General features: G+C 41.3%; 1 protein-coding gene across 8 annotated transcripts in view; it reads right to left on the bottom strand.

Annotated features, from left to right (window-relative positions):
- Positions 1-22,177, bottom strand: part of ARHGEF3 (Rho guanine nucleotide exchange factor 3) — a 307,785-nt gene that overhangs the window by 13,384 nt on the left and 272,224 nt on the right. For all 8 annotated transcript variants that reach the window (XM_040454717.1, XM_040454720.1, XM_040454719.1 and 5 more), the window contains 5 exons: positions 14,621-14,791; positions 11,323-11,385; positions 9,142-9,238; positions 8,893-8,969; positions 2,645-2,902 (listed from right to left, as the gene is read on the bottom strand). In XM_040454717.1, coding sequence (XP_040310651.1) covers positions 2,645-2,902; positions 8,893-8,969; positions 9,142-9,238; positions 11,323-11,385; positions 14,621-14,791 — 666 coding nt within the window. The remainder of the gene's footprint in view (positions 1-2,644; positions 2,903-8,892; positions 8,970-9,141; positions 9,239-11,322; positions 11,386-14,620; positions 14,792-22,177) is intronic.

Below are 22,177 nucleotides of genomic sequence, written 5' to 3'. Positions count from 1 at the left end.
ATTGCAAATAGTCACAGTAGCTTTGCATTTAAGTTAAATTTATTGTTGCACCTCTCATCAGGGTTCAAACCAAAGGGACACGACTGGTAAAGCAAGATGATGATAGATATCTGGTAACAGAACAAGGGTTAAACCCACACAGGCTGTAATTGTCATCCTCAAAGTGAAATCTGAAAACCCTGTCTAGTTCCTTGAGCGGTAATATCATCTATTCGTAGGCTTGTGACATGAACCAGGAATAGCAGCCAGCACTGCAGGAACAGCAGGACCTGTTCTCATTGCTTCCAGTGATTTTTTTTTTTTTTTTTTAAGGAGCTAGGGAACAGGGGTGGGCAGAGGGAAAGGACGGTCTGCCAGATCAGGTTTGGGCTGAAACGTTCCTTAGAATTTAAAATGTTAAACAACCAGACCTCTGGAATTTCTGAATATCCTAAGTTCTATTTAAAAATGTTCTCTTTTGGGGAAAATGTCTATCAACCCTCCAAAACACTGTGAAGAAATTCTAATAAAAACGTGGTAGTTTATGCACTGCAGTAAAAGCAAGGCCTTTTTTTAGACCTAATCAGAGGACTGGACAATTGGATGTAGGAGCAATTTGTTGACAGTTCTCTGATCTTCCCCTTTTCAGAGGTGGAAAATTTATTCAGGGAATCTGTAATTCAAGCTACATTGGTGCTATGGGTTTTATGTTTATCAAGCATTCACAATGTACCCAAGAGTACAGGGCTAAATATTTCTGCCCATCTGGGGTAATGCCCAGAGGAATTTGAAAAGACAAAAACATCATCAACAACAACAACGAAAACACCCCACAAAAAACATTGCTGTGCTTCCATGTATAAATGGGCATCAGGAAGACTTGCTTTGCAGACATTATGAAATACAGCTATTCCATGCTTCACACACAAATCTGCCTGAATAACTAGGTGCAGATTCAACTTGTAAAAATGACATCACATTTTTTGCACTAGGGAAACCGGTCCATCCTTTCATATTGCAAACAATTATATTCCTATCTGTTTTTAAACCCAAACTTTAGCTCACTGGGTGATCTTGGAAACAGCATTATTCTTTCATGCTGCATATTAAAAAGAAGAAATCTTAACAGTAAACTCAGAGCAAACTCACGTGCTTCAAAAAAGTAATTATTTAGACTAGCTCGAGCTCCCTGTTGTTTTCATTCCTGCAGACCACACACTTGCTGGGATGAAATATGGAGAGGAGGCAATGCTACTGTACTTGTCCCAGTAATAAAAACAGACATGATGAAGTGAGATGGGCCTCATACCCAGTGCCTGTGTCCCCCATCTATGCAGGACTGGGGACCTGGTCTGTGTGTGTCTGCCATTAGTCAAGAGAGTCTACACTCTTCACTATCCCTACAAGGAGGCACCTGGCCCAGCTCGGCACCAGTGAGGCCCTCTCCACAAAGGGCCCCAGATATCTGGTGTCCCCAGATAGCTTTCTGCAATTCTACAGGCAAGGGGGACTCAAAGAAGCATCTAGGCTTTCAGCTCCGTGGTATAGGAGCATAAAGAAGTGGAAGAGGCACAGGATTTGCAGTCCACACCAGCAGAGTTCAGACACAAACCTCATCACTTGCTGGCTCTGGCTCTAGGCGAGTTATTTAAGCCCTGTGCTGATGGCTCAGAGCCTGGAGCCTGCTTTGGATTCTGTGTCCCCCACTCTCTCTGTCCCTCCCCCACTCAAGCTCTGTCTCTCTTTCTTTCTCTCTCTCTCAAAAATAAACATTAAAACAAATTAAAAAAAAAAGGAAAAAAGACAAACAAAACACAACAAAGGAAACATATCTCAAATTGATATTTAAAATCCTCATAACCAGATCTGAACTCCCATCTTCAGCCTTCTCTCCTGCTGCTTCCTCAGAGTATCCTCTTCTCTGGGCAGACTGATCCAGAGTATTCCCCAGACATTACCTGTCCTGTCATTTCTCCATACCTTTTCTCAGGCCACTGGCTCCTCCTGGCCTGCCACTGCCTCCCTGTCCCGCAGAGCACCCCAATCAGACCCAAGCTCTCTGGACAGAACACTCACCGTTTACAATATTCTCATGATATGGACCCATTTTTCCTGGTCTTCTCTTGCTACTAAGAATCTATCTCTCCCCATATTTAATGAACATTTGCTGGTGAGCAGGACGATTGATTAGGTCCCTCCCTGTAATCAGAGGCCAAGGAGAGCTGGATCTGAAATAGGTGTCAACTTCACAAATAGGTTCAGGGGCTAAGGGAAGAGGCAACTCCCATTTGCTAACTACACAAAGACATTCAATTTAAAATCTCCAGAGATCTTAATCCTCACAACCATTGTAATAAACATTACAGTTTATTATTAATCGTAATTACAGATCAGAGAGGCACCTGTACAGAAGCAAGAACTTTTAGAAATTAAAGGGACCGTAGAGTGTATTTCATGTAAACACTTCATTTTATAGGTTAGGAGAGTGAGGCAGAGAGAGAAGAAGTGACTTGCAAAATAAAAACATGACTTGGCAGCTTCCAAGCCTGGAAACCAAGACCCCTGGGTCCCATCCATGTCCCCAGAGACCCTTCACTCACCCAATCTCCTAGACATTATGGGAGAAAACAACAAGGGAAAGAGAGGAAGAAACAGATGAACTTACAGCCTCTTCCAGGTGCTGCTGATCTGGATTATCATTTGGTGTGTGTCTCAAGATTTCTCGAAGAAGCAGAGGGTATTTCACTAGACGGCTTCTTGGAATATCAAGAAAATTCCAGAGATCCAGTTTGCGGCTAAAGGGGGATTCTAGACATCGTTGCAGGAAATCCTGGACTCGGTGATCTTGTTTTTTGTGGTCCAGCAGAGCCTTGGCGGCTACTTGATTGCTGCAGTAACTGTCGTAGGAGCTGAGACAAGGCAGCTAAGAAAAAAACATCAACGGAGGCTTGGAGTGTGGAACTAATTGTGCTCTGAAGCTATGAGCTAGTATCACATGTGGGGACTGAACAAAACTGGTCTCCAGGCCCGGCCAACATTCCCTTATCTGCATGGCTGGAGGAGACAGACTAGTGGAATTTTCAACCAAGAATTTTTTTTTTTAAGTTTATTTATTTTGAGAGAGTGAGTACATGAGCTGGGGAGGGGCAGAGAGAGAGGGAGAGAAAGAATCCCAAGCAGGCTTCGCGCTGTCAGCACGGAGCTGACTTGGGGCTCAAACTCATGAATCATGAGATCATGACCTGAGCCAAAATCAAGAGTTACACCCTTAACCAACTGAGCCACCAGGCACCATTAATAGAACTTTTTAAATAGCAGGAAATGAACAGTTTTAGGCTTTAGCTTGCTTGAGGGACAGTTATTTTCTTAGTTGTGTATTTACTTTCTTGATTGTTAAGACCCCATCGTAATTTGTTTGCGTTTCTGCCAATCTAAGCTAGGAGCAAAAGAACCAGAATAACTGTATACGCATACAGCTCAAAATTTTCCTGAATTTCCAAAAGTATCTGGTGAGGGGAAAGCCTCCTATCTTTAAAAAACAAAACAAAACAGGATTTCTTTAAAAATTATTCATAAGAAACTCATCTAGAAGACCTAGTGGCATAAAAAGAAAGCAAAGTGTCAGACTCTAGAGCCCTTTGCATGGCTCCATGCAAGCATCTCTATATTAGTTTAAGGTTACCTGATTCCAAGGCGGACTAATTATGAAGAACTCCAGGAACTTAAAGCCAAAGTACAATTAGTAAAAGATTAGATGCGGGAAGCATTTAGAAACATCTTTTAAATTAGATTCTTGGCTGTACCTAATGGTTAACATCACAATACCATGCAAAGAACAATTTAAGCTTAAAGACTTCGGAACACTTCTACTCCTCTATCTTCCTTCCAGCAAAATACTAATTTCCCTGATATGTCCCATCAGTCACATTATGCAAACACAGAGTCAGAGACCCAGTGAAAGGGCTGTTCATCTCCCTTTTCCACTCCTCCCTATTAGTGGCACCCAAGACTCACCATCTTAATGCATAGGCTGTCAGCTCCCAGAAAGGTAGCAGAAACAATAAAATGCAGCCAATGGCCCCCACTGTGTTTGCTTCTCTCCCTTGGATTAAGAAGCCACATTTACCAGGACACCTGCCCTATGGAGGGATTCAGTGCAAGAGGGGCTTTAATTTCTGCATCCTCAACACTTTGCATTGGACCTATCATTCAGCAGACATTCAAACTTTATATTCCAAATGAACAAATAAATGAATGCTTAATAGTTACCAGATTAGGTAATATTTGATGGTCTGGGAACATGGCTTAAAAATAAATTGTGGCAACATCTGAACAATGGGTCAAAGTATAAATATTGTGGTGTTTTTTTGGTACCTCTTATTGAAATTATTTTCTCAGCAACTGAAACCAAACAAAGATACCAAGGAAGTAATGTTTAAGTCCACTGTTGAGTTTAACATTCTTTGGAAAGGTCTACCTTCCTTATGTGTCATAAACACAAAAAGCAAAAAACAAAAAAACACAAACCTTTGTGTTAAAAAAAGAGCTGCAGAAATTCTTTCCTCAACCTTATATCTGAAAGTAAATGATAATTGCTACTTACACACACACATACACACACACCCCAGATGTGGTATTGTGGCTTGTAATTTAGATTTTCAGAGTTAATTAAAAAGAGCTTCAGGCCCTCTTAATTTCATTTCCACTTCCTCGCCTTTTGAAAAGACCTGGAAATGCCGAATGTTTTCATTACAGAGAAACAAATCAGCAGTAACTGTCGGATGTATACTAGAGAGGAACTCCAACCACACTGCTGCTCACCGTCCAGTGGGCCATTCCTCTCTGATCCTGCTATTCCTGCTGCCATGGCAACCCAATCCAGCTCTGGTCCTGTGTTCATACCTGACAGGGTGCTCATTTCCTGGGCAAGACCTGAAAGGCTATCTGGTTCAACCCACTGGCTAGAAAAGGCCACAAGTGATCTGTAACTTGTTGGAGAATGAAGAATGTTCACATCTTGGTTCCCAAATACATGCACATTCACTTATATAAAACATGAGAGGTGATAACACAGTGGTTAAGAGGGCAGACTCTGGAACCAGGTATAATTATGTTTCAAAGCCTAACTTGGACAGTATCAGGTGACTCTTCTGAGCCTCAGTTGCCCCACTTACAAAAGGCATATACTATTTTTTAATGAGATAAGGCAGATAACAAGTATGTGAGCCTGGTTTCTGGTTAAGAATCAGTAAGTACTTGGGGCGCCTGGGTGGCTCAGTCGGTTAAGCATCCGACTTTGGCTCAGGTCATGATCTCGTGGTTCGTGGGCTTGAGCTCTGCCTTGGGCTCTGTGCTGACAGCTCAGAGCCTGGAGCCTGCTTCGGATTCTGTGTCTCCCTTTCTCTCTGCCCCTTCCCAGCTCACACTCTGTCTCTCTCTCTCTCCCCCAAATGAGCCTGGAGACTGCTTCAGACTCTGTGTCTCCCTTCCTCTCTGCCCCTCCCCAGCTCACATTCTATCTCTCTCTCTCTCTCAAAAATAAATAAACATTAAAAAAAAAAAAAACAAACAGAATCAGTAAGTACTAGCTATTGTTATTATTTATCCCTGGGATATTTTTACTGCAGAAATTGTGGTTTAGAGAAACAAAACCACTTGCCAAGCTAGAGACAAAACCAGCCTGAAGCATGTTCTTCCCCCACCCTTCCCCCCAAAGCTCTGAACTACACAACATGTCTTTAAATAGACTATCAACAACTTATAAGGGAAACTCTTTCACTTTTAGAAATTCTTTCTAACTCCCTAACATTGTGAAAAGCAATAGAACAAATCTGTTTTTTGCTTCCATGCACTCTGCCTCTCTCTATACAATTAAAATGGAATTAGAACCAAATTAACACAAGAACTTGCTGCTTGGAGAACTTATCAATTATTTTATTACTGAAAAAATGTTAGCATGAAGGTAAGTCACTTGGGAGGTTGTTTCTGTGCGATGGAGGGGTGAATGAAATCAGCCCTACCCGCCCAGGAGACAGATCCTCAGTGACCACAGTGGCTCCCTGAGAAAACCACCACTCTGTTTTAGGTCTTCAAAGTACAAGTAATTGATTCATCTAAGGTCAAAAGGACTGGTCAGGCCTGTCCCACTTGGGAGGCTCATTTGTTTAAAAGGGTTTCTTTTTTCACCTTTTTTTCCTTGAGGGAGTTGGAAGCTGGGGGGGGGGGGGCGGCAAATAAATCAATTTTTCATGGGTCGAATGGGCTCTGACTTTTTCTCATTCAGAGTCCACTCAGATGTTTATTTTGTTCTGTTAAAAAGACCAGAACTCAAACAGATGTACCACTTGGTTTACAGTTCCCACTCGCATGCACACATCTGCAGTTTAAAGAGGGAAAACATTTAACAGCTCGTGGGGCCTGATCAATAAGGGCCGTTCTCATGAGGCCTGGTCACAATGGGCTGGTTGTTTAATCTTGGGCTGCTCTTCAAGCTGCAAGTCCTCATGTGATGTCTGAAGGGTTCAGATAGCAATGGGGGTAGTCACATTTCCTCTGAGTGTGTACAGAAAAGGGCTGCAAAAGCTGCCCCCAGATCAAACCAATTTCCTAATAAAAGTGGCAGACATTTATTTCAGAAAAAGTTAATTACGAGGCAAACACCAACACTTTTGCTTCTGGCATGAACTGACAATTTGTACATGATGCCTAAGGAAACCATGCCGTCCTATGTTGCCTTCTCATCAAACACAGAGCAGGCATCCTGCTAATTCTGGTGTGCAGCCTCATTGTCCCCCACCCCCCCTCCCTGGCCATCAAAGCAGCCCACAGACTCAGGAAGTTTAAGAAATATTGAGGCAGAATCTCTCTTCTCATGACACCTTCTCTGTCTCCAGCTGGCTGGCTTTCTTTAGAGAAATTTCTTTGAAGGCTAAAGAAGTTAAAACATCTACCACAGCTTATAATAAAATGAAAGTCAAAAATATAAGATGAATGCCTCTCCTGAAATATTAAGGCACATTTTCTAAATTATTCATCTCAGAACATTGCTTGTCTTTCAGGTGTCCTTGGGATATTTTGGCCTCAGTGCTAAAATTGACTTGTGAACTAAAGCTATCTCAGTCATGAAACCCTCAAAATTTCTTGATCAAGGAAGTAATTGAGAAGCAGAAGTTAAGGGCACCTGGGTGGCTCAGTAGGTTGAGCATCTGACTCTTGATTTCAGCTCAGGTCATGATCTCACGGTTCGTGGATTCAAGCCCTGTGTCGGGCTCCTTGCTGACAGTGCAGAGCCTGCTTGGGATTCTCTCTCTCCCTCTCTGCCCCTCCCCTGACTCTCTCAAAATAAATTAAAAACTTAAAAAAAAAAAAAGCAGAAGTTAGGATAAGAGATCAACGTCAAAACGTAGGAACTCGAAGACACAGGAAGTTTAAAATATAAATACAAATGTAACTGGATAAAGAAAACTCACATGATAGTAGGATTTTTAACCTTCACAAAACATTCCCCAAACAGTGGAATGACTTTAAAGCTTGCTGCTGTGGCACTTCCTGCCTATTTTTCTGGAACAATGTGTGGATCAGAGACATGAGAGATCTAATCCTGCCTGGAAGAAGTCATGGAAGTGATCTGCTTTTATTACCCACTTCATAACAACTGAAGACCACTTGCAGCTGGGGTGGTGCACACAAGACTCCAAGGAAACCAAAATCTAGTAACAGGGAATGGTGAGGACTGGGAAAATAGTGCATGTCTGGACAAATGAACAACCGCATTACGCACCCAACAAAACACAGATTCCACCCAAGACCATAATCTGTTGACCCATAAGCCCCTAATCTAAGGTCACAGTTGATTTCTTTGTTCAATTAGGAAAGAGAATGGGTTATTTGGGATGAAGTCAGCATAATCCCAAGCCTTCCTATGAAGTTACTTATAATCAGATGTATGCTGAACATTAACAATGTTTAGTACTACTTGCTTATGAAATTACATTTTACCATGAGAGTTTTTTGGGGGTTTTTTTGTAGCCTAAATAAAGCACTTTTTTTTTTTTTTTTTTGGTGGTGGTGGATAAGAATATGTCTCTGAATATTTACTGGAGTAGAAAGGGTAATAATTGTATTATTAGTAATTGGCCTAAATTGGATGTTAACTAGTTTTACTTTACTTGATATAAAACTAGTAACTGTTTCATATGTGCCTTTACTTACTGCCAAAGGCCAAGTTATCTTTCTTTTTTTTTTTTTTTTAAATTTTTTTTTCAACGTTTATTTATTTTTGGGACAGAGAGAGACAGAGCATGAACGGGGGAGGGGCAGAGAGAGAGGGAGACACAGAATCGGAAACAGGCTCCAGGCTCCAAGCCATCAGCCCAGAGCCTGACGCGGGGCTCGAACTCACGGACCGCGAGATCGTGACCTGGCTGAAGTCGGACGCTTAACCGACTGCGCCACCCAGGCACCCCCCAAGTTATCTTTCAATGCTATGAATTCATAATCAGGAAAAAATTGTTTCCATACTTTAAAGAGATAAAGCCTAAACAGAATGATAAATTTTGCTAAGAATTTGCCATTTAAATTTCTTCTGAAGTAAAACCAACATTTGCCAACAAAGAAAAGTCTAGCTAAGGTGCGCCTGGGTGGCTCAGTTGGTTAAGCGTCTAAACTGTTGATTTCAGCTAAGGTCATGATCTCACGGTTCCTGAGACTGAGCCCTGTGTTGGGCTCTGTGCTGACAGCTCAGAGTCTGGAGTCTGCTTGGGATCCTCTGTCTCTCTCTCTCTCTGCTCCTGCTCTGCTTGTCCTCTCTCTCTTTCAAAAATAAACTTAAAAACAAAAGAAGTCTAGTTAAATGAAACTCCTATCTACATTATTGAAATTTATTTTTAATCAAGACCAGAGAATTCTTCTTACCCAGCCCACGAGGATGGGACCAACATGTTCAGTGGAGCCATCAGGCTTCCGAGCGTCTCGAAGCTGACTAAGGAGCTCTGGTCAAGAAACAAAAAAACAAAAAACCAGCATGCTTATTTTATTAGGCATTCAAATATGAACAGGACTGGAAGTAGATTCTGGGTTAATCAAGTTATTACATAATCATGACTTGTAAGATGACTCAATTAAAGCCACAAGTCATGACTCATTGTGTGAACAAAATTATACCTTCATGTAGAGGAATGAGAGAGTCCAGTGTTCCGAAAATTTGATTCAACTCTTGCTCTGTCATTATGGAGAGTTTCAGCATGGGGTCGTGATAGGCCTGCATAAGAAAGGCAAGAGATGGAAGCAAACGTTTAAAATCAGAGGAAGTGGGGCGCCTGTGGCTCAGTTGATTAAGCATCCAACTCTTGATTTTGGCTCAAGTCATGTTCTCACGATTTGGGGGTTTGAGACCCACCTCAGGCTTTGTGCTGATGGTGCAGAGCCTGCTTGGGAATCTCTCTCCCTCTCTCTCTCTCTCTCTGCCCCTGCCCCACTTGTGCGCACGTGTGTGTGTGTGTGTGTGTGTGTGTGTATGTGTGTGTGCACGCGCGCGCTCTCTCTCTCTCTCCCAAAAAAATAAACATTAAAAACATTTTTTTTTAATCAGAGGAAGCAAGTGGTTAATGTAAAATGGTGTCTGTGTCTGTGAGGCCCTACATAATAACAAAATACCTGGCTCTCCCCAAACAACATCTCCCATAATGCTATGGAAGCAGCAGATGGGTGTAGCTAGAACAGATAAGAATCTAGTATTGCCTTGAGCCTTTTGCGGTTGTTGATAAACCAAAGCAGATTTTTAAAAAGCTTTTTTATTCTAATATAGCCTACATTTAGGCAAGGGCACAAATCCTAAGTATAGAGAAGATTTGATTCATATGATGTTTTAAAAATTTACTTTATTGAAGATCCTGCAGCTTAAAAATATCTGTTTATACAAAATTAGTTACTAGCAGGTTCTTTTTCAATTAGTCCATATCTAAACTAAGTAAAGGAAGAAAGAAAAAGTGGTGGCATCCTTTATGATTGCTTTGAAGCCAAGACAACAAAATCTCTGTTAATCCTATCACCTCTTATTAATGATAATTAAACAAGAACACACAGTAATAGGCCACTGTAATAGAGCACAAAGACTCAGATGGCACCGTCCCTGCCTCCAAGGATATTTATAAAGCTCATTGGGAGATAAGAAAAACACATGGATAATTAGATATATGTTTAAAAAATAGCTCAAGATTAGAAACAGAAGAGATATCACATAGTAGCAAAAATCAATCAAATCATAACTGCCTCGAGGGTGAGAGAATTAAAGCTGGAGTATTCAGAGCAGATTTAAGATGAGCTGTCTGAATGGAGAAGGAAGCAGTAAATACTGGTGAAGAATGAACTGAGATTTGAGCTAGTTCCCGGAGGACGGCTGGATGCGGATGGTTGAAAGGAGAGGAAGGCTCTCCAGGAAGGTAGAACCGCCACAAGCAAAAGGAAGGCAGTGAAACACCCATAAGGTGCTTAGCCTTGGTCTTGACACAGGAAGGGGGAGCAAGATGTCTCTCAGAGTTAAACGCCTTCTCTGTCATCTCTGTCTTCCTCCTCCTCCAGCCCCACCTAAAACTCAGTTTCTTGGCTGTGTCCAAGCAAAGCGTGGATGGCCATCTCCCAGGAATGCTACAGAGGACACTTTATATCAGCAGGAATCTGGACTAAGGACATGTAAGAGAAGGGAGGCATCTTTCCAACCCTTAATTCTTTAAAGAGGCTGGGAATATTAGATGAAGGAATCTGGATTTCAGCCTTCATGGGGGTCACTGAAATGGAAAGGTTTTGGGAAAGCTTTGTTGTCAAGACTATACAGGTTACAAGGCACAGGTTTCCTCTCCCCTCCGGCACACAATGTAATTAAAACACACGTTTCTATATAAAAGACCCTAGCTTATATGATAGCATGCAATTGTCTCACTTTACCACTCTCTCTACTTAAGAGATTCAAACGACCTTATTTCTAAGACACAGTTCCAGTTTCAGACACCCACACCCTCTCTTCCATGGGTAAGGAGGCCCCACGTGAGAGACAACGAAATATATGTAGAGCCAGGCCACTGTGAACACTTTCTGATTAAACTCAAGTATTACTTGAGGTGCCTTAGAGACATGCACAGGAGAACCCTGACAGACACCAGGTCCAGAGAACCTTCTTGTTTTGAGCCATTTCCCCCCTACTTGGTTGGTGCAGTTTCTTCTCAATTGTTGATGGCCTGTCTTAGTCACAAAAAAGAGTTCTCATACGGCACAATCTTAGAAATGTGAAATTACCTAGAAGAAGAAAAAAAAGGAGGTGGCCCAAATGACCACTGGATTCATATTTACCTTTTTTGCCAATTTCAAGTCCTCTATCAAGTCTTCTTCTCCTTGGGAAAGCTCAAAGATTGCCTATAAGCAAAGAAAAAACGCATCCACTGAACATTCCACTTATGAGACCAAATTCAAACAGCACTGGTTCTGTTGCCCAAAGCCCCAAATCTACCAACTTCTTAAGTATTTTTAAAGGATTCTTTAAAAAGTTAAATTAACCTGTAGCAAATGCATCTAGTAGCTAAAACCTATAAAGGACAATTTTTGCAAAACTTCTGCATAATGTGCTTCCTGTTTATGGAAGAAAGAGGTTTCACATATGTTTCTAACCCAGGAAGTCATCTTTCATGTTACAGAACTCGGGTGCCGCAGAGCAAGAGGGAATTATTTTAGGTAAAATAATGACAGTTGGATTCTGCATCTCTCGTGTGCGCAGCAGCCATCATAAATGATTTCGGGGTCTGTTCTCAGTGATGGACATGGAAGTATTATGAACTGGGCCATCACAATTTGTCTTTGCTCTACTCAACAGAAGGTGAATCTCAGGAGAAAGCTTTATTCTTATCAGCCACTTGTCTTGAGGCTGGAATTGTAGGAAGAATCCAATATTTTATCACTCTAAATGTCTGGTGGAGTTAATTCATTCTAAATTACTTCTCAGCCCTACACAGTACAATAAATAAAATTCTAGGAGCCAGTTGTGTGTAAGAGTGTGTAAATGGACCGTTTCTAATTTGGCTCTGCTAAGCCATCATAATTGAAGAACTATAATGCGTAGAATACTCTTTCACTCATCTGGGAGTCTAAACTGTTGGCAAACATTACTTGTTGAAGGGTGATACGTTTAGTCCTTTAATAGGAGTGACGGTTTGGGGACTACTACATTTCTCTCAGACTAAAGGGAAGAAGTGAGCAGGCTTGGAGAGTGCCCTCCATCTCTAGGGCTGGTGGACTATAAGACAACGAGTTTGTTCTCAGGTAAAGCAGGTGGAGGCAGAATACTGTACTAGAGGCCAGTGCATGGTGGTCCCTCCTGAGGCCCAGTAAAGCCTCCATATCATGCCCTCCTGGCACTCTATCTTGTTAACCTTTTACTTTGAAATAATTATGGACTCACAGGAGAAATTGTAAAAATAGTGTAGAGAGGTCCTGTGCACGTATTACTCTGCTTCCCCCAGTGGTGGCATCTTCCATAATTACAGAGCATTACCAAGACCAGGAAATGGATTGGCACAATGCAGTTAACTAGACTTTATCTGGACCTTCCTCAGATTTCCTTATACATCTGTTTTACTAGAGCTCACTTCCACAGGCCTGACTGTCTGACTTCCAGATGTGGCCTCCAGGAGAGGAAAACCCCAGAACCCCATACTGAGAAACACCACATTCAGATGTTTGCTGTGGGGCAGCACACTGTCACCATGAAGACCATGGGCTTTGGAGTAGGATAGGACCTGGGTTCAAATCACAGCTCTGTAATGCTGTAGATGGGTGAATGTATATTCACTGTGCCTTAATAATCTGATCTGCAGAATCAGTCCCTCCTTCCTTCCTTCCCTCTATCAGATTGTACAAATTACATATTTATACTATTGACACTTGGGAAAACACAAAAAAGTTACGAAACTTCTGTGTTACAAAACACAAAAGCAGAAAATTTTAATGTACCTGTAATACCATCTTTAACCATCATTAAGATCTTGCCATGTTTCTTCACAGGTTTTTTTCAGTGCATGTATTATTTTTAAATGCCTTTTTTTAAGTGTGCTTTCACCTAGCATCTCACTTTATTTATTTTAATGTCTATTTGTTTTTTGAGAGAGAGACCAAGCGTGAGCAGGGGAAGGGCAGAGAGAGAGGGAGACACAGAATCCGAAGCAGGCTCCAGGCTCCGAGCTGTCTGCACAGAGCCTGATGTGGGGCTCAAACCCACAAACCACGAGATCATGACCTGAGCTGAAGTCAGATGCTTAACTGACTGAGCCACCCAGGCACCCCTTAAATGCTTTATTATTTCTTTTGACTAGATAATACATTAACATAATTCAAATTTGGGGCGCCTGCGTGGCTCAGTCAGTTAAGTGTCCAACTTCGGCTCAGGTCATGATCTCAAGGTTGGTGAGTTCGAGCCCCGCGTTGGGCTCTGTGCTGACAGCTCGGAGCCTGGAACCTGCTTCGGATTCTGTCTCCCTCACTCTTTGCCCCTTCCCTGCTTGTACTCTGTCTCTCTCAAAAGTAAATAAACATTAAAAAAAAAAACACAACATAGTTCAAATTTTATAGTGTACATATGGGTAGGTGGTGAAAACTTTCCTTCTAACCTCCTTCCAGCCACCCAGCTCCTTCCCAGGAAGCAACAATGTTATCAGTTCCTTGTGTGTCCTTCCAGAAATATTTTATGATTCTACAAGCAAATATATGCACGTACACACATACATTTATTTTTCCTTTCTTTTACATAAATGGTAAAAGAACATAACACACCCTACTTTGTGCCTTGCTTTATCCACTCAGCCATCCGTACATGCGCATCAGCACTTCTTGTGTTTCTGCAGCTACGTAGTCTTCCATGTACAGAGACATATTATTTAGCCTGTCCCTGGCAATAGATGTTCAGGCTCCTTCTAGCACTATTATAAACATTACTGTGATGAATATGCTTACATATATATCTTTTCATCTGTGTTCAAGTGTGTCTGGCAGATAGATTCCTAGAAAAGAATGGCTGAGTCCAAAACCTAGAAAGTTTTCAAGTATTCCTTTTGTCAATGTCAGGTTTTCCACAGAAATAGATGTTCCAAGGGTTTCACTAGATGATGCACATTTAAAGTGTTTTGGCACAGTCTGGCACCTGACAAGCTTTCTATAAAGGGCAATATTACCACAGTCATTTAGGGCCATTGGTACCAAATATTCACATGTAATGAAATTAACTGCCTTCCATAGAAAAGTTTTCCATAAAACAGAATCAAAGTTTTATCAATCAAATATCTTAAAATATTCTAGAAGTTGCTATCAAAATATACCTAAAGTGATTAACTTTGTGAGCTCCAGGATCCTAAATAGACACTTCCTAATTCATTTTCTTTGTAAATTCAGGTTTTCGCATCAGTTTCTTTTTAAAGCAGGAACCACCCACCCAGCTGGGTGCTGGTTTCTTAGTTCCTTACAAGGTTTGACACCCCCATTTGTCCTCCTACAAATGCAAGGAAGAATTGATTCGGAGCCTGTGGTGTAGATAGACCCAGTTTGGCTCCCGCCTATAGTGCATTTTGTTCCAGACACAGGGCCAGCTCCTGGGTCCCAAGCCTACCTCCTGACGTTTGATTTCCTTGGACGGAAGCATCTGATTGACGCACACATCGAAGGTCTCACTCCACAGCTTGCTATCTCTCCGCTTCGTGCTTGAGGGGGCGGCATTTCTGGACCAGGGTCGGGGGGTGAGGATGTCAGGACGGCTCTCACTGCGGAAGCTAATGGAACGCTAAACAATGAGAAAAACAAACTGTCATGGGGGCAGTGGCAGGACTAGGGTGGATCGTTTGAGCAGCTTCCTGTCACTGACAGAACATAAATCAGATGTTTGCAAGAAAGAAAGGACAATGCCACAAGGCCTTTTGGGAAGTGGGGCATTTTCTTGAGCCTACGTGCTAAGGGAAATTGGGCAAAGGGGCTGCCTTCACACATGTGCTGGGGGTATCTGTTCTGTGAGACCTGGACACAGCAAAGAGACATGCATGGAGGCAGCTCTCAGGGGAGCCACGGGCTCCTCTTTTTTTCCAGGAGACAGCCCCCTCTTCAGAAGAACAAGGGTTAACAGTAGTGGATGTCCTTTACATCTGGCCAGTATTCCTATTCTTCTCTTCCATCTAGGAACAGAAGCCTGCTATCCTTGGGTATTGGGTCTGGTGCGCAGTTAGGGTGGGATCCCTCAGACCTGACCAGTCAGAGTACTCCTCCACCCCGGTTCAGGGAGCAGCACCTGATTCCCTGAAATCTGCTAAGTGGTACATGGGAGAAAGAGTGGAAGGGCCTTTATTCCTTTGGTATTGTGAACTTAAGAGATAACATAAGCAGGAATTTCTTGCCACAACTCTCTCTATTCACGTGGTTAAGTCTGTTTGCTGTTGTGGAGAATAAAGGGACACACAGAATGAAGGAGAGAGAGAGAGAGAGAGAGAGAGAGAGAGAGAGAGAGACTGATGGAGGGAGGGCACAAGCTTTACCCACACTGTTTAAACCTCTGGATCCCACTGTGCATGAAGCCATTAAGGGTCACTTTTATTTATGTATGTATGTATGTATGTATTTATTTATTTATTATTTTTTTTAAGGGTCACTTTTAGATTAAGGGGCTAATACATTCCCCCTTCTGTTTACATTAATCTCAGTTGGGATTCTGTCAACTTGAAAAGTACCAACAAATATACATACTAAATACTATCTTGGCAGCAAATGATGCCTGCCCTGACATACTTTATTTTCCAAAGAGGTTCTAGTAGACTTCAGAGTGTTCTAACTACCCAAAGTTCACCCTTGTGGCTGAAACATGCTGTCAGAGTGCCTTCTCATGACAAATACAAATGATTAAGAAGAAAGCTAAGTGCACCATCTTCAGCCTTCATCCTAGAAGATTTCAACACACTTAAACTTTGCCAAAGCAATGAGGTGTTTCTGCACTCAAAACCACGTTCTCAATTAGCAAGGCAAGGCTGTGGCCACATGTCTACGGCCTTCAGTGAGAAGTTCCTCAGTTTGGCATAGAAAGCCTCTTGTAATCTAACCACATTCTATATATCTAGATTCACCTCCTGCCACTCACCCGTGAGTCCTCTATTCTCCAGCCCTCCTGGGCAATCTGCCATTTCCTAAATGAATCATGTTCTGCCATCCCTCTGTGCATCCTTCAAACAGTCTTCTTTTCTGAGAATGTTTTTCTTCCATTTACTAGCTGGCTAACTCCTAAGTGTCCTCAGGATATAACTCAAACTCTTCCCTTAAGAAAGCCTTTACCAATGTTGTCCCACTCTTTCCCAGGGCAATCTGGGCATATCTCTGACACAGCAATGATCACATTTTGTTACACTTCCCGGTCACCTGCTCTGACCTAAAAACTTCCTGAGGGCAAGAACTGATTTTGATTGTGGCATATATGCTGTCATCACTAAGATATTCTAGCTTCCAAATATTTTGAGATTCAACAATAAAATTTAAGAAAGTAAATTTTATGAGAGCTATTCAACATAAGGGTATTGTTAAATAAGTTATAATTCATCTGCTTGACAGTATATTATCTAGCCAATTAGACAGTTCTGAGATAATTTTAACAGCTAAAAATCCCTTCTATGTAAGTTAAAATCAGAACTAAAACCTGTACATGAATACTGTTTGTAATTATGAAAAAAAGCACAAGAGCTAAGATATAAAAGGAACACCACAAAATTCTTTTTTTTTTTTTGCCTGATGACATTATAGGTGATTTTTATTCTAGTTTATAAATTTTTTTTGTAATTCAAGAAAAAAAATGAATAAATGAAAAATGTAAAAAGAAACTTCTAAGGGGCTTCAAGGTATTACCACAACCTTTTAGAAGCAGGAAGCTAGCTGTTTGCAAGTAGCAACATGAGTTCCTCAGGCTGGCACAGGCATCCATCAGCCCCTGGGCTCATTAGTGAGCTCATGATCACTGGACCAGCCCTATGCTGGTCAAGAAAGGACTTGCACCAAATACGCAGTTCACTAAAGGTATCTTGCAAATCCTTGTGATCTCTTGAAAACAGGCCCTTATAAACAGTGACCAGACTAATGCTTGCAGATCCTCACTACTCAGAATCAATTAGCCACAGGCAGGGAAAGGTCAAAACAAGCAAAGTGAGTCATCAGGTTACTCACTGATCTCAGTTTTCGCTTCTGATTAGAGCTGGGGTAGGAATTAAAGAGCAGAAAGAGAGGAAAACACAAAAATAAGATTCAAAATGAAAGACATTTTCCACTTTCACTTGAATCAACCGCCCACCTTGTAACAGTTTCAACCCCCAACTTCAAATTCCCCCTCCCCACTGCCAGTTTGCAAGGAACTTACACTAACTTTAAATTTTCATACATTACAGAAGTATATAAATTAAGTACAAATCCCCTCATTTTCCCAAGTCTACTTTCTGGAAGTAACTGCTACTAAGTTTGTTCTAGATCTTTCCAAACCTCTTAAATGTATTTGCCAACAATCACAAAAAACCAGAATGTTTTCTCTTTTTACTCAACAATATGTCTCTCCATGTTAGTATATAAGACTCATTATTCAAAAAAAACTAATTTAGGGGGGTGAAAATCACATAACACAAATTAGCCATTTTTGTGAACAATTCAGTGGTCTTTAGTACATTCACAATGCTGTACAAACACCACCTCCATGTAGTTCCAAAACATTTCCATCATTCCAAAATCACTCTTTTTAATGGGTGCAGAGTTAGTATCCCATGGTCCAGATGGACCACATGGATTTAATCAACTGCCAACTGATGGACATTAAAATCGTTTCCAGTGTCTGGCTATTACAAAAAGTGCTTCAGTGAACATCAGTGCTGCTATTTTTGTAAAGCAAATTCCTGAAGTAGAATTCCTTGGTTTAAGAAATATCAACATTTTAACATTTGATATGCACTGTCAAATTGACCTCTAAACAGCCTGTTTCAATTTTATTGTCCCCAGAAAGGTATATGAATTACCTTTTTCCATATTCTTATCAACAGGATATTATTATCAATCTAATAGAGAAAACAACCACAGTTGATGCTTACACAACATGGGTTTGAACTTTGAGGGTCCACTTACACGATTTTTTTGGATAAATACAGTCCAGTACTGTAAATGTATTTTTTCTCTCTTATTATTTTAATAACATTTTCTTTCCTAGCTTACTTTATTGTAAGAATACAGTATAGAATACATATAACATACAAAATATGTGCTAATTGGCTTTTAGGTCATTGGTAAGGCTTCCAGTCAACAGCGGGCTATAAAGTAGTTAAGTTTTAGGGGATCAAAAGTTATATATGGATTTTCAACTCTCTGTGGAATGTGGGAGATATTGGTGTCCCTAACCCCTGCATTGTTCAAGGGTCAACTGTATACCTTAACTTCAGTTTCATGTTTTGAATGTAAGACTGAGCACATTTTCACGTATTTCTTGAAAAATTTCCCAGAGAGTTGGAGATTTTCTTCCTTTGCAGTTTGGGGGGAAAAGAGAGAGGTGAGCTGTATTACTTGAGCTCTATTGTTAAGAATTCTTTGTTTTGTGTTTCCTCAGTGATTGCTGGGCTTAGGAACAAAGGGGGAAGAGACTGGGCAAAATTCACATATATCACTCTTTCTGTGCCTGCCCATGTTTAACAATTCTGATGAATTCTCTCCCATCCTCACAACCACCCACAAGGTGGAGGTTTATTCCCGTTTTACTGATGAGGAAACTGAGGCTCAAAGGGGCTAAGGTACTTGTTCAGGCAGGATTCAAAACCAGATATACCTCAGTCCACAACCTGAGCTCTTTCTACCTTGAGGGCTGTGTACCTGCTACTTACATGCAAATCATGCATTGTGGGGAGGTTTCAATGATATGGGCCCTGGCCTTCTAAGATTTTAAATCTAGTTAAGGAGAGGGAATGCATTTACTCACATTTAGGAATAATTAATGAGTGACTCTTTGACCAATCAAACTTCAGATACACACCTTTAGTCAGGCTGGATTAAAAGAAACATTTTGATATTTTAAACTCCATTTAGGGGGAGGATGTTGAAAAGAAGAATCCCAAAGAAGCAATAAAGAGTGCTGGTCAGGTGTGTGGTCAGCAGCTGGCCAGCCCACAGCCAACTAGGCCCAAGCCATGGGTGGGTGGTCAAGACCACGCACCATGACCTGCACCTCTATCAGTCCTCAGTACAACTGGGCACAATTAGAGGAGAGGCTTGGAGCTGGAGGAGGAACATGTGACTACACAGGAGAAAAGTCCCAAAGAAGAGGATGCCTCTTGAAAGAGGAAAACAGCCATGTCCCTTCCAATGCTTTCCCCCTCCTCCTGCTTTACTTTTCTCTATTTTCACCATGTGCTGTGCCCTGGTTTGTTTCAGACATGTCTGTTTCCTCCCATTTTAGGTAATCTCCTTGAAGGCAAGGATATCTATCTATTCTGTTCATTGATGGACTTTTCAGCAACTGGCACGCACATGGTAGGATCTCAACAATTTTGCTTACTGAACAAATGGCATGTTTGTATGTGCTGGGCACAGTGAGGGCAGCTTTAGAGCCTTGTATAGCCAACAAGTAAGGATTGCTACTCCTGTTTTACAGATGAAGAAACCAGAGGCTCAGAAAGGGTAACACTTCCCTGAAGGTCATACAGCTAATGAATGATGCTCTAGAATTTATACCCAGGTCAGTGGTGAACTCAGAATGACTATACAGGTCTGGTCTATTTGAGTCCCCTTGTCCCCGCCCATGCCCCTGCCACCAATTTTAACCAATATCCTATCCTCTTCCCCTAAGGTAAGTTTCAGAGTGTGGTGGGGTGCATGTGCCCAAATAAATGACTTTCAGGCTACTGACAGGGATTGTAAACCTCACCACCAGTTACATTTTGGACCAGAAAATTCTTTGTTGTGAGGGGTTGTCCTGTATCTTGCAGGATGTTTAGCAATATCCTATCTGTAACCCTTAGATGCCAGAAGTGCACTCACCCCAATTGTGACAATCAAAACACCTTCACTGCTGAATGTCCCTGGGAGTGAAAAACACCAGTCCATGGTGACTAGGAGACCCAGAATTGGGATGGATAGCATAAAAACAGAAACACATACATAGATTCCTCTGGGAGTGGGAAATGAAAAAAAATGTTCCAGGACAAGTAACAATTTCCACGAGGGAATCCAGCTTAGCAAACCAGTCAAAAACCTAAAGCTCATAATTACTGGCAGCTAAAATAACAATAGCCATTAGAAGCACAGATAATGCAGATTTAGGAAATGGGTGCTCATGTTTATGCCTGAGCTGGGTATGTGGAAAAGATGCTATGGGTGCAATGGGGACTGTCTGTCAGGTGGGAAAAGAGGGACCCTTTACATGTGTCAGAGGAAATGTTAACTCAGCAGGTGAGGCATGATGGAACAGATTTGATTTGTTACTGTCGCCTGTTCAGCAGGGTGCTCCCTCGCCCTTTTCCAAAAACAGAAGGTCTCTATAGCTAAAGATAACATGCTCCAATAAAGAGAGTTCAAGCTAGGGAAATTCTCTGTATTTAGCATTGATATTTTGTAGCAGATGGTTTTTATTACTAAACATTGGAGGTTAGGGTGGGACTGTCAGAGGAAAACAGGTTTGTATGCTGCTACTACAATGTACAGTAGTTATGGATGGGATCCGAAAATGTTCTTGAAGAGCATCCTGGAGGAGTCTCTCATTTAAGGCTTTATTAGAGCAATTAACTTAAATTGAGAAATAAAACTTCTCAGTTCTGGGGCTTCCATTACTTTTGAGCCTCACGCTAGTCTTGGGAGAGGCAACTGGACAGATCCTTGCATTTTTGCCCTTTTTTTATTTTAACGTTTATTTATTTTTGAGACAGAGAGAGACAGAGCATGAACAGGGGAGGGGCAGAGAGAGAGGGAGACACAGAATCTGAAACAGGCTCCAGGCTCTGAGCTGTCAGCACAGAGCCCGACGTGGGGCTTGAACTCACGGACCGTGAGATCATGACTTGAGCCGAAGTCCGACGCTTAACCGACCAAGCCACCCAGGCGCCCCTTGCCTTTTATAATAGATGAGAAATCTGAGTACCAGGGAATTTAGTGACTGGGCCCAAGGTAAGTGTTGGAATAGGAACAGAGTCTAGTCTTTTGACTATAAAACATGGCTTTATGTTAAGAGCACAGGCTTTGGAGTAAAATAGACATGGCTTCAAGTCAACTTAAGAGCTGAGGGACCTTGAGAAAGTTAATCTCTCTGGATCACAGTTTCCTTATCTGTAAAAGGGCATAGTAATGACTACCTCACAAAGTTGCAGTGAGGATTAGGTAAGATGAAATACGTCAAGGGCTTAGCCAAGCACCTGGTAGGTGAGCAGTAGGCAATGGATGTTATCTATCACTGTTATTATACCATTGGCTGCACTGCCACCATTAGTACTGGTTTATGTGTTTTCACTCATTAGCAAACATCAGACACATCTTTGAATTACTTGGACCAAATGGCTCCTTGGGGGACCTCCATTAGGATGACTGATAGGAGGAGAAAAGCAGCACAGTGTTGCCCATAAAAGCAAAAGATATGGCATCAGCCTAAAGTGATCAATGGGGAATAATTAAATAAATTACAATGCAACCTTAAAATGGAATATTATATATTTGTTAAAAACATTCTTTTAAGAAAAGCTTAGTGATAATGGGAAAGTCTCACATGTAGAGTTAAGTAAGAAAAGGAAGATCTCTATTTAAAAAAACAACATGTTAATAGATGTTGCCCCTAAATGGTGGGCTATGGATTGTTTAAATTTTCATCTCCATACTTCTCTATATTTATTTTTGAGGTTTTCAATAAGAGATATGAACTAAGAAAAAACAAAATCAGTAAACAAATGTGCAAGACCATGAACACGGAGTTCGAAGTGGTGCTATAAACATAAAATCATATTTGGATTTGGTTCAGATTAATGCACGTTGAAAACATGATGAGAAGGCACCCAATCAACTCACAATAAAAAAAAAATATATTGAACCCTATAGACTCAGTGCAAGAAGTCACTCTGTAGCTGAGAGAGATTCTAAGTAGAATTAATGAAAAGCTGGAGAAAATATTCGGTTCAGGTGTGGCAAAAATATTGTA

The sequence above is a fragment of the Herpailurus yagouaroundi genome, unplaced genomic scaffold, assembly GCF_014898765.1.
Source record: "Herpailurus yagouaroundi ecotype Mexico unplaced genomic scaffold, PumYag 213, whole genome shotgun sequence".
Classification (NCBI taxonomy): Eukaryota; Metazoa; Chordata; class Mammalia; order Carnivora; family Felidae; genus Herpailurus; species Herpailurus yagouaroundi.
Note: the sequence above shows the minus strand (reverse complement) of the source record. Positions and strands in the feature narration are given on the sequence as shown.